Genomic DNA, 12,048 nt, shown 5'->3' with positions numbered 1-12,048 from the left:
CATGATGGCCAACACTTCCCAAGTGTGAGTGACCCTATTGTTTGTCCTGTCCCCAAACAGCTGGATTTCCTGTGGTGCCAAGGAAGAGCCTGGCCTGTCCCCAAACAGCTGGATTTCCTGTGGTGCCAAGGAAGAGCCTGGCCTGTCCCCAAACAGCTGGATTTCCTGTGGTGCCAAGGAAGAGCCTGGCCTGTCCCCAAACAGCTGGATTTCCTGTGGTGCCAAGGAAGAGCCTGCCCTGTCTCCTCGGGGTGCTGCTGGTGACAGGAAAACGGGGACACTACTGCAGCTGTCTGAGCGGTGAGTTAGAGACGTCAACGGGGAAATTCGGTAATGGCATTTCCTCTTCCCTGCACTCCAGCTCTGCTCACTCCCCTAAAAAAACCAGATTTAAAAATCCCAACACCTGGCTTCTGTTTTTGCCCATCCTGCCAGTCCCTGCCCAAGCAGAGGGATGGGGTTTGGGGCTTTTTTCACCCGCTGTGTCTCCAGAGAAGCCTAATTCCATTTCTTGTGTGGCTTAACTTTGAAATCAAATGGCAGTGGTATCAGATGGATGGGAATGAACATGCCTCTGCCTGTCTAGTCTGGACTGGGATCTGTCCCAAATGGAATTAAAACACTGAAGTATTCCCAGAGTGATATAAACACCTAGCTAAGGGGTGAGCCACTTTGTGACCTTCCTCTTGTTACTCTTTAAAAAATGTAAAATCCAGTAAATAGGAAAATACCCAAGCGGTGGAAATCAGGCTCCACACTGAGGAACTGGCGTGTGACGACGCGCTGGAATTCCGAGTGGCTTCCTCCATCGGCCACCGCAGCGCTGAGCTATTGACAGCAACAGATACAAAAGAAGCAAAACCTTTTAAAAGTAGCATTTCTAGCTCTAGTGGGAAGGAACAAGAAAATGAAGAGATTTAGGGTGCTGAGTAGAATGCTAAAATATGAACAGATATTGAAAAGTACTGAGTGGCTTATCTAGAAATGCAAAATGTTTCAACTTTGCAGCTGCACAAATCGCATCCACAGAACGTGATAAAAGCTTTGCACCGCTAAATACGCTGAAACCCTTGGGTGAGCGGTAGCTAAAAAGCATCTTTAAATGATGGAAAAGATTTTAGGGTGGGTTTGTTTCCTTTCTAGAATTCTATCTGAAGAACGTTGAATTTGGTTTTGGGCACTTTTTTTTTAGACAATTGTTTGGCACTTGAAGATTTATGTTCTTAGGCACAATGCGACAAGGTGAGCTTGGCCAGTCCTTCCCCGTGCATCCTGTAGAGCAGCTGGAACTCTGCAGGCAGCTGGTGGGACTCCTGCCACTTGGTGGTGAACTTGGTTCCCTTCTTGTCGTAGTAGTGGTACGGGAGGTCCTCCCGCGTGTTGGGGTCGAAGCCGAAGGGCCAGAAGCCGTACAGGTGGATCTCGTCGCACACGGCCGAAGCCAGGGTGTACATGAGGATCCCTGTGCTCAGCCGCTTCGGGGACAGGTGCTTGTTCCTCCAGTACCTGCCGAGACAAGAGGGTGAGTCACCAGCAATCTGCTCAGAAACTACTCAGGGCTGCTCTCAAGCAACCACAGAACTCCAGTGGCTCTGGAAACCAGTGGTGCTGACGTGCCAGACCACATCAGACAGGAGGGGGAAAATCAGATGTATTTGTACAAAGAGATGGATTGGACACGAGGCAAGCCCACCCACCTGTTAACGTGCTGCATGATATTTCCTGGCCAAGCCAGCTGGACCTTCAGCTGCCCTCTGTGCTCAACAAAGAAATCAACCAGTGTTCTCGTGACCGTCGCCGACGTGTGGAAGAAAAAAGCGGGGATCCAAAGAATGGCCCCATCGAGCTTTTTCAGACTCAAAAAGAAGTTGTTGCGGTCCTGGATGGTCAAGAGGTTGTTGTAATACTTCTCCAGGATGCTGGGGTTGAAGGTGGTAAGGTTGGTTTTCCGTCCAACATCTTTCTGGAAAGCCTCGGTCGGAGCAAAATTGCAGCGAAAGACAAAATCCGATTTATCGATCTCCTGCCCGCACTGGCTCCCGGTCAGGATCCCGCTGTTGCCCACCACGGCACAGATGTTGTAGTGCTTGTTCAGGATGGGAGACACGTCAGGAAGCAGAGACCTGAAGTTATTGCTGATGGAGAAAACGTATTTATGGCTGGAATAATCGTAGTGCATCAGCTGCCCGATCCGAACGCTGCTCTTGGTCAGAGAAAAGTTTTTGATGACGTCGACATGCTGAAGGATTTCTTGCCTAGGAAAGAGCAAAATATCAGAAAACGTGGAGTTCTATTTCCCCTTTTGGGATTTGTTTTCCACCTAGACTTGTATTTTTCCTTTTATTTTTTAAAGTGTGCTGAAATAGCTTCCTGAGCAGCGTGGTGCAATGGCTTTTAAATGAATATAAATAATGGGAATGAGAGAGCTGGCTCCTCACCTAGAGCTCCACTTGGTTTTACCAGCTGGTCCCCACTGATGCCAGCTCAGGCTGTGCCTCCTGGAATGGTGTCAGGATTAAAAGATGGGATAGGACAAGGAGAGCAGCTCCCACTACACCCCACACAGTCACCCAGCCATGGGGTGTGCACTGCCCTGCCTGGGCTGTGACACAGGGGGACAACAGCTTTCTGCTGGGGCTGTGGGTGCCCTTCATTCCTGCTGCAGCCACAGGGCACGTGAAGCAAAGCCAGGATATCCAATTCAATTAACTATATATATAATTTATATATATAGACATATATTTGTGTTTTCATTAACGAGCTTCCAACCACAAAACCAAGCGACAGTCGCTGTCTCCATCTATGCAAATATAATTCCTTAATTCATACTTGGGCAAGCACAGCAGCACTTTTCCAAGGGTTATTAGGGATACTTACAAAGCAAACAAAACCAACCCTGCTTGGGAATTTCCCTTTCAAGGCATAAAATTAGAAACTGAATAGGACTTTATTTGCTGATGTTTATGGAAAACAAACAACCGTTCCTCCAGCTCACATCCTCCAATGTCTGAGCGTTAATGGAGTCCCACTGGGTGCCCTAATTATGGGTTCTGGCTGATGGACAAGTGCAAAGGCAGCTCCTGAGGCATCAGCTGGAGTCACCAGAGGGGTGGCACAGGGACAGGCTCACAGAGCTGCTGTGCCTGGGCTAGGACAACGCTGAGGGTGGCCACTGCCACACAGCCTGGGAGAAGAGATGGGACAAAGCAGCACCTCCTCTCTGTAGCCCACAGCTCCTGAGGGCAGCGTGTGGCAGCACTGGAAGGGGATTCCTTGTGCTGCTGTCCTTGGACAGTGGCCTGAAGGGAGGAGAAAAGCCCAAACCCTGCCCTGAGAGGTGCAGCAGCCGCACCCTGCCTGGCCACAGAGCCAGATTCCTGCTCCCCGGGTGGGACCTGCGAGCAGAGCCACAAGGCAGTCCCTGACCCAGCACGCATTGCTCAGGACTGAATTCCACTCCAAGATGGCAGTAGCTGCCTGAAATGGCTACACGGTTTTATTTTCTTCTATAGAAATGTTTAATATATCAGCAAATCAGCAAATCTAATCTATCAGTGATCAGCAAATAGATGTAGGTATGAGAGCACAAAGCTCTGCGCCTGCCCCCGCAGCTGGAGCGGAGCTGGAGGCAGGAGCAGCTCTGCACTTGCTCAGAACTGCCAGCAGCTGGGAAGTTTCTGTGTGTGTGTTTGGCCTCCATGAGCACAGCCTTTCATGGCTGTTCCAGCCCAAAGTGTTTCCAGTGCTGAAGCACACCCAGCTATTTATCCTGGGGGAATGACGATTCCACCTGCACGGCAGGAATTGGGTCGCGCTCTTGTACAATAACGCGTGTCGCAGCCTGGAGTCCTGCTCTGAAATAACCGAGTCTTTGAGGACAGCTCTGAGTGGCTGGGGAAAAGCTCTGCTTCTGCCTTTGTCTCGTGTTGCTGGCAAATCCTCGGAGCTCAGAGCACCCAGCAGAGCTCTGCGTTCCCTGAAGTGTCACCGGGAGGGGACAGCCGGGGCCGTGCCCGGGGGCTCGCTCACCTCTGGTGGGCAAAGGCGCTCTGGTTGAACACCCACTTGGACGGCTTGTCCTGCAGGTCTTGGCCCAGGGAGTTGGTGATGGGGACGAACGACGGGTCCAGGAACTTCAGAGCGAACTGAGACCTGGAGATGGGCACAGACACGGAAACATGAACACACATGGACACACACAGACACACATGGAGACACGCGGAGACACATGGAGACACATGGAGACACAGAGACAGCCATGGACACGCTTGGACACACATGGACACACACAGACACACATGGACACACATGGAGACACACAGACACACATGGACACACATGGAGACACAGAGACAGCCATGGACACACTTGGAGACACATGGAGACACCCACGGACACACATGGACACACATGGAGACACCCACGGACACACATGGACACACATGGAGACACCCACGGACACACATGGAGACACCCACGGATGCACATGGAGATACATGGAGACACCCACACCCACACACATGGAGACACCCACAGAGATACATGGAGACACCCACACACACAGAGACATCCGTGCACACATGGAGACACATGGATACACCCACAGACACACACGGAGACACACGGAGACACCCACACACACGGAGACACCCATACAGCACACATGGAGACACCCACACGCACTCATGGAGGCACACACGAGAACACCCACGCAGACACAGAGACACCCACACAGACACCCTCCACAGCCTCTCACCGGCCGTGCCCGACCCTCCCCGCGGCCGCCGCCATCAGCACCACGGAGAGCGCCGGGCGCTGCGGCCGGGGCCGGGGCCGGGGCCGGGGCCGGGGCCGGGGCCGGGGCCGGGGCCGGGGCCGGGGCCGGGGCCGGGGCCGGGGCCGGGGCCGTGCCTCTGCCCCCGGGGCCGTGCCTCTGCCCCCGGGGCCGTGCTGCTTGGACCGGGGCCGTGCCTCTGCCCGGGCCGCTGCCACCGGGGCCGGGGCCGGGGCCGTGCCGCTCCCCCGCCTCCTCCCCGCTGCCCCCGCCGCCTCCCCGGTGCCCGGGCCGTGCTGCGGCCCCTCTGCCGCGTCCCCCCGGTGCCCGGGCCGTGCTGCGGCCCCTCTGCCGCGTCCCCCCGGTGGCGGGCCGGGCCCGGGGCCAGCATTGCGGGCTCACCTGAATCCCGCGTGGAACATGTACATGCGGGGCCCGGCGGCGCCGGCGGCGCGGGGCGCCCCGAAGATGTTGTCCTTCTTGAGCGAGACGTAGCTGATGAGGGACAGGATGAGCAGCGCCACGCTGAGCATGACGAGCCCCAGCACGCTGGCCACCCGCACCATCTTGCAGCTCCGCATGCCGGAGGCGGCCCCGCGGCTGGGCGGGTGCGGGGCGGCCGCGCCGCTACATTGGGGGCGGCGGCGGGGCCGGGGCCGGGCCGGCTCCGCCGAGCTCGCGGGAAGATGGAGGGACCGGGCGGGGAAATGGCAGCCGGGAGCGGCACCCCCGGCTGTGCCACCCTGCCGACCCCCGGCACCCCCCGCTTCCCTCCCGACGGGCACAACGACAAGGCCGGCTTTGCCCCGCACGGCCCCACGGTCCCTCCAAAGCCCCGGGGCCACCCGGAGAGCCCCAGTACCCCCCAACAGCCCCCGGGTCTCCTCCGCAGTGTGCCCACCCGGCCGTCCCCACTGTTCCCCCAGCAGCTCTAAGGTGCCCAGACCGCCCTTCCCGCTGCCCAAGTGACCCCCCCCAAAAACCTGGAGTGGCCCAGCCTGGCAGCCACAGGGACCCCCCTGGAACCCCGGGGCTGAAGGGACCCCACGGAGCCCCCAGATACGCGTCAGGGCTGGGGAGCTCAGCCATGGGGAGCCCAGGCTGCCGGGGACACTGTCTGTGCCGGGGACCCTGTGTCTCTGCTGTGTCTCTGCTGGGGACCTTTGTCTGTGCTGGGGATCCTGTGTCTCTGCCAGGACCCTGTGTCTGTGCCAGGACCCTGTGTCTCTGCCGGGGACCCTGTGTCTCTGCTGTGTCTCTGTTGGGGACCTTGTGTCTCTGCCAGGGACACTGTGTCTCTGCTGTGTCTGTGCTGGGGATCTGTGTCTGTGCTGGGGACCTGTGTCTATGTTGTGTCTCTGCTGGGACCCTGTGTCTGTTCTGGGACCCTGTGTCTCTGCCAGGGACACTGTGTCTCTGCTGTGTCTGTGCTGGGGATCTGTGTCTGTTCTGGGACCCTGTGTCTCTGCCAGGACCCTGTGTCTCTCCCAGGACCCTGTGTCTGTGCTGGGGACCCTGTGTCTCTGCTGGGACCCTGTGTCTCTCCCAGGACCCTGTGTCTCCCCCAGGACCCTGTGTCCCTGGTGAGACCCTGTGTCCCTGGTGGCACCCTGTGTCCCTGGTGGGACCCTGTGTCTCTGCTGGGTCCCTGTGTCCCTGGTGGGTCCCTGTGTCCCTGGTGGGACCCTGTGTCCCTGGTGGGTCCCTGTGTCCCTGGTGGCACCCTGTGTCCCTGTGTCATGAGGTTAGTTTACCTTTAAGGAAGTTAAAGTTGCTGGGGGCTCTTGGGAGTCTTTTCTCTTGACCAATTATCGGTCATTGCTGAGAATTGACAGCAGTTTTAGCCGTTGAAAAGTAGAATCAACTTGTGAACCCCACCTTAAAGTGTACACCCAGAAGTCTGTAGTGGCTTTTTTTTTTTTTTTCTAACTGTGAAGGGTGGTGGAGCTCCGGCTGGCCTCCGGTTCCCTGCCCAGGCCATGCGGCCGGGCAGGGGCCGGGCCGGGGCCGAGCCGGGCCCGCCGCGTCTCTCGTCTCCCGGCCGGGAGATGAGGCTTGCCCCGAGCTAGGTCGGGCTGGGCCGGGCTCGGCCCGATCTCTGGTTCAGCTAGAGAGTTTGCTGTAACTACATTCACTAGAAAACTGCCGAGTGAAGAAGGAAAAGAGCTCTGAGCCTGCAGCAAGCAGAGACGGAGACCACGCTCTTCAAAAGCAGCTATGAGGAACTTTCCATCCCAGACGGCTCCAGCTCCTGTTCAGCAGAGATCACCGAACCATCTACAAAAGCTTGGGCAAGATTTTAACTCTTTCTTATCCAGATGAGACTTGCGGATTAATCTTTTCATCCAGAAAGAGAAAAGGAGAGTGATCAACATGAAAAGAGACTTTATAAACTACTAGTGGCAAGAAAGAAAAGAAACTTCAAGAAAGGTAGAGAATTAAGAAGATGCTTTAATTAAGCTGAAATATCTTTCTGTTAAAACTATGGGGATGGACAATGAAGTCCTGAAAAGAACTCCTTTAATTCATGATAGAGTATGGGGAGGAATAGAGTGTTCAAAGTGCAAATTTGAGAAAAAGTAGAGTAATTATGGTATAGTGAAGTGCTGAGAGATTTGAAGCCTTGAGAGGCAATGAGAAAACTGTTTTCTAGTAAAGTTCACAAAAACAGATAAAGAATACTTTTTGCCTTTGAATAACTTATCCTTAAAATGCTATCCCCAAACTAATGACCTATAACATTTCAGAGTGATGTGGAATAGGAGGGGTGGGCTCTGATAATAACAGCTCTGAGCAGCTGATATCAGAGAAACGAGAAACTATAACAAAAATAGTTTTCTTGTGACAAACTCCATAAATTAACAGAAAGGAACTTCTGTTTCTTTACAGAAACTGATGGAAAGACTATAAAGAGAATTAAGATTATTTAAACCATCAAAATTATGAAGTTTTTGTCTCTGTTGTCATGTGAACAAAAGAATAGTAAGCAGTGAGAAATGAAAAGGTTTTTCTAAAAGTTTATTCTGGTGTTCTTGTTCTTGTAGTTTGTCAATAAACTTCTCTTTATTCCTTTTAAGTTTTATGCCTGGTTTGCTCTTATTTTAATCCATATCTCACAGCAAGAAATAAATAATTCTTTTTTCCCCCTTGTTTGTTAATTACTGGTTCAAAACCACGACACCCTGGTGGGACCCTGTGTCCCTGGGTGGGTCCCTGTGTCTCTGCTGGGTCCCTGTATCCCTGGTGGCACCCTGTGTCCCAGGTGGGTCCCTGTGTCCCTGGTGGGTCTCTGTGTCCCTGGTGGCACCCTGTGTCCATGGTGGGTCCCTGTGTCCCTGGTGGCACCCTGTGTCCCTGGGTGGGTCTCTGTGTCCCTGGTGGGTCCCTGTGTCCATGGTGGGTCCCTGTGTCCCTGGTGGGTCCCTGTGTCCCTGGGTGGGTCCCTGTATCCCTGGTGGCACCCTGTGTCCCTGGTGGGTCCCTGTGTCCCTGGGTGGGCACACAGGGTGCACAGCTCTCATTTCCCTGTGACACCGCAGATCACGGGTGGCACGTACGGAGCTGTGGGAGCCTGTGCTGGGCACTGCAGACTCTGCTGGCTCAGAAGACCCCTCACTCTTTAAAAGCCTGGTGTTTGGAGCACGGGTCATTAAACTGCCCCCTAAACCACGGAGTAAATCCCACGTGAGCTCCAACAGAGCCTTCTGCACTCCAGGGATGTCTCTCATGAACACGGCCCCTGTGAGCCACATCGCTCTCGGTGTTTCTTCCAGCTCCATTTCCCCCTCACACAGCTCCCCCACAAACCCCGAGTTCACTGAAGTGCCTCATAAATAATAGATCCTGTCTTTGTAGCCCCGTCCTTGCTCTGGGCTATTTCCTGCCCGCTCTCCATGCACGGAGCTCTCTTTGAAGAGCAGGAGCATGAGGAGCTCGTAGGGTTGGGGTTTGCATCAGTGTGCTTCCTCAGCCTCAGTGGGAGTTCAGCCACAGCACGGCCTGAGGTCTAAATCCAGCTGCTGGGGGATGCCTGTGGCGTTGGTGGAGTGACAGGAAAGGCTGGCAATGCAGGAAATTCAAACGGTGCTTTGATAAAGGACACAGACATTTTATGTGACTGTCACCTGATGTCCATCACTGTCCACCCAGTGCACGGTGACCCCAGCTTCAGCATGGCTTGTGCTGTCCCAGTGACATCCTAGGCTTCCCAGGATAAACCAACTGCAGACTTTCACTTTAAATATTTTAAAAATCAGTTCTGTAACATTTAATATTGTCTCCTGTAGTTTCTGACCTTGAGTCCTGGGGGTGGGAATAAACCCCAGAGTGAGACTGTGCAGCCCTGGTCTCACAGTCCTGTCCACTCTCTTTTCTCTTGCAGGAGAGTTTGCAGCTGCTGGAAAACTGGGAAAGGCCGTTCAGTTCCAAGCCCCTGCCATGGACACCTTCCTTGGGCCAGGTTGTTCCAAGCTCCATCCAACACTGCCAACAAGAGAAGCAGCACTACTGCGGTGTCACCGCTTTTGGGGACAGCTCAAATGGAGCAGGGACATCGATGGCACTCTGCTCCCATGTCTGGACCCTGATTCTGTGCAAAAGAGATCTGGGAGGACCTTGGGAAGGCGTTTTGGTAAGGAATGTTTAGACTCTGTCGTGTGCTGCAGCCTCTCCCCTGACCCTCAGTGAGCCCCAGCCCCACCAACAAGTTGCAGTGGAAACAAAGGCAGTTCTCGCTTCAGATTCTTCAGAGATAGCAATATGTCAGGAGCCCCTGGAGAGGCCGAAAGTAAATGAATCAGTGCTAGAAAGTGAAGGATATCATCCGTGCTGAATGGTGAAAAGGAGTCCTGAACAGTATCTTCATTGATTTTCCTGTAATTGCCACAGAGCTGGGCTCGCCGGAGGCTGCAGCAGGAGCGGGGAGGCCCAGGTACCGCTCCTGCCTCAATTAGGGAGCTCAGGGCTGCTCCAGAGGAGCTGCTGGGCTGGGAGCCCGTGTTTTCACTGGCCACAGGCTGCTCTGAAAGCTGCCACGAGGACAAGGGACAGCTTGGAAGGACATGTCCCAGGCTGCCAGCACCTTCCCAGTGGCCCTGGGATAGCCCCGGCTGCACGGAGCCCTCGGCTGGTGAGAAACACCGGCCCTAAAGCCAGGAAAATGCAAAATCTGGTTAGCTGAGAGGTGAGGCTGTGCAAGGAGCAATGTGCCTTGTGTGTGGAACCTCTCAGCTGGGCAGTGGGACAGCCTGGGCAGAGCACGAGGGATGGGTCCCACGGAGGAGGAGACACGGCCACAGCACGTGAGAAGAACCAGGAGCGTCCATCCACTTTCCAGCCCAGAGGAGGAGCCAGGTCAGCTCAGGAAAGGTTCCCACTTCTGGATTTATTCATGCAAAAGGTACACGGTCTTTATAAGGGTACTGGAAAGTTGTGCTTTGAAGATTTGTCCCCACTGAAATCCACTTTTTCCAGGCTATCTTTGCAATTTCCCTCCCTCCTTTGAAGCTGGTGTTTGGGTTCTCCAAGCATAAGGGGGTCTCGGTCTGCCTCACAGTGGTTTTAAATTCTCTTTAAAGCCAGGCGCTTGTCAGCCTGCTGGGGTGTGAAGATCCATGAATTTATTACCACGGCCATTCCCCCTCCGAGGCTGCCGGCTTCCAGCAGCTCCGAAAAGGAATTCCCTGGGGAAAGGTGTGAGAGCCGAGCTCCTGCGGCTCCTGGGCCAGCCTGCTGGGCTGAGGAACCCTCCCGTGGTGGCTCCAGAGGCAGAGGGACCAGCCTCGGGGACAGGAGCCAGGCAAGGGGACACAGCGGGGACACTGCCCTGGCTGCCTGGGGCTGGAGCAAGGCAAGGGCACACAGTGGGGACACTGCCGTGGCTGCCTGGGGCTGGCCCCGGGGAAAGGAGCCAGGCAAGGGGACACAGCGGGGACACTGCCCTGGCTGCCTGGGGCTGACCCCAGCGGGAGCAGCAAGGGCAGGAGCTGGGATCCCAATGGGAGCCGTGCAGTATGAGACTAAAGGGACCCTAAAGGGACCCCAGAGGGACCCTGAAGGCACCCTAAAGGGACCCCAGAGGGATCCCAGAGGGACCCTAAAGGCACCCTAAAGGGACCCAGCGGGATCCCAGCGGGCCCCCAGAGGGACCCTAGAGGGACCCTAGCGGGACCCTAGCGGGACCCCAAAGGCACCCTAAAGGCACCCTAAAGGGACCCAGCGGGATCCCAGCGGGCCCCCGGCCGTCCCCCGGCGGGACCCGGTGCTCCTGAGCCCCGCGGTTTCCCTGAGTCACTCGGAGCTCCGCGTTCCTGCTGATGCAGCGCCGGGGTCACTAAATGCTTTGTTGAACGCCTGCCCGAGTGTGCCTAAGTGCTTTCAGCCTGGGTGGCTGCTGAATCGGGTTTCCTGGGACAATTATTTTCAACATAAGTACCCAAAGTCTGCTCCAGTCCTTTTCTAAGTGCTTACGTTATTTTGTTTTAAAAAACCTGGCATTGCATCCTTATCCCTGTGCTCAGAGCCGTCCCAGAGATGTACTTATTTTAATTCTATTTGGAAAAACGCTTGCTGGGCACAACTCCTCCTGACTCTGAAACCTGTGAGCTCTCACTCTTCTGGCAGTGCCCCTGGCATGGGGTCACATCCCGTCAGGAATCTTTGGGAATTCATTCCCAAGCCTCAGGAACAATCCTGGTGTGCCCATGAGGAGGCACTGGGTGTGTGTGGCAGGACCAGGGTTAGTTAAGCCAGGCTTGGCAAGGCTGGCAGCTGAAGGAGGTTCCTGGGGGCTCAGGAGAACACAGAGACTGCTGCCCCTGGAACAGGGAAACTGCCAATTCCCAGGTTATTATTCACTCTTCACCTAGTTAAACCACCAGGAATTTACTACAGGCTTCAGGATTCAAGCTCAGCATTTCTTTTAATAGTTTATTACATTTTCAAACCATCCCACCACCTGGCTTGTTGCACTGCATTCAGGTCTCCCGTGCTTCACCTCCTTCCCAAGGAAACCGGAGAGACCCCAGGGTGGGGAGGCTGCTCCAGAGGCTCCTCTGCAGTGGAGAAGGAGGTGATGAGGCCAGGAGTGTCCCCAGCCCCGCAGGGATGGGTGGCAGCACCCAGGGACCCTCGGGATGTGTCTGTATCAGCCACCCTCGGCAAGGACAGCCAGCCCCACTGTGGAAAATCCCGATAAAAGGCTCCCCAAAGCTGGGAAAAGCACGGAGAGCGATCAGTGCTGTGCACGCAGCTGAGCCTCCTGCAGATTGCTTCTC

The 12,048-nt window shown here is 55.2% G+C and overlaps 1 protein-coding gene across 1 annotated transcript; it reads right to left on the bottom strand.

Annotated features, from left to right (window-relative positions):
• Nucleotides 1-1,223: 1,223 nt before the first annotated feature.
• LOC131591987 (sia-alpha-2,3-Gal-beta-1,4-GlcNAc-R:alpha 2,8-sialyltransferase-like) lies at nucleotides 1,224-5,355 on the bottom strand. The gene is made up of 4 exons (XM_058863168.1): nucleotides 5,177-5,355; nucleotides 4,030-4,152; nucleotides 1,698-2,255; nucleotides 1,224-1,506 (listed from the first exon to the last, which is right to left on the bottom strand). Exons 1-4 carry the CDS (start codon nucleotides 5,353-5,355, stop codon nucleotides 1,224-1,226), a joined length of 1,143 nt encoding a protein of 380 aa, XP_058719151.1.
• Nucleotides 5,356-12,048: the final 6,693 nt, after the last annotated feature.

This window comes from Poecile atricapillus, chromosome W (assembly GCF_030490865.1).
Source record: "Poecile atricapillus isolate bPoeAtr1 chromosome W, bPoeAtr1.hap1, whole genome shotgun sequence".
NCBI lineage: Eukaryota > Metazoa > Chordata > Aves > Passeriformes > Paridae > Poecile > Poecile atricapillus.
This window is presented reverse-complemented; position numbering and strand designations above follow the sequence as displayed.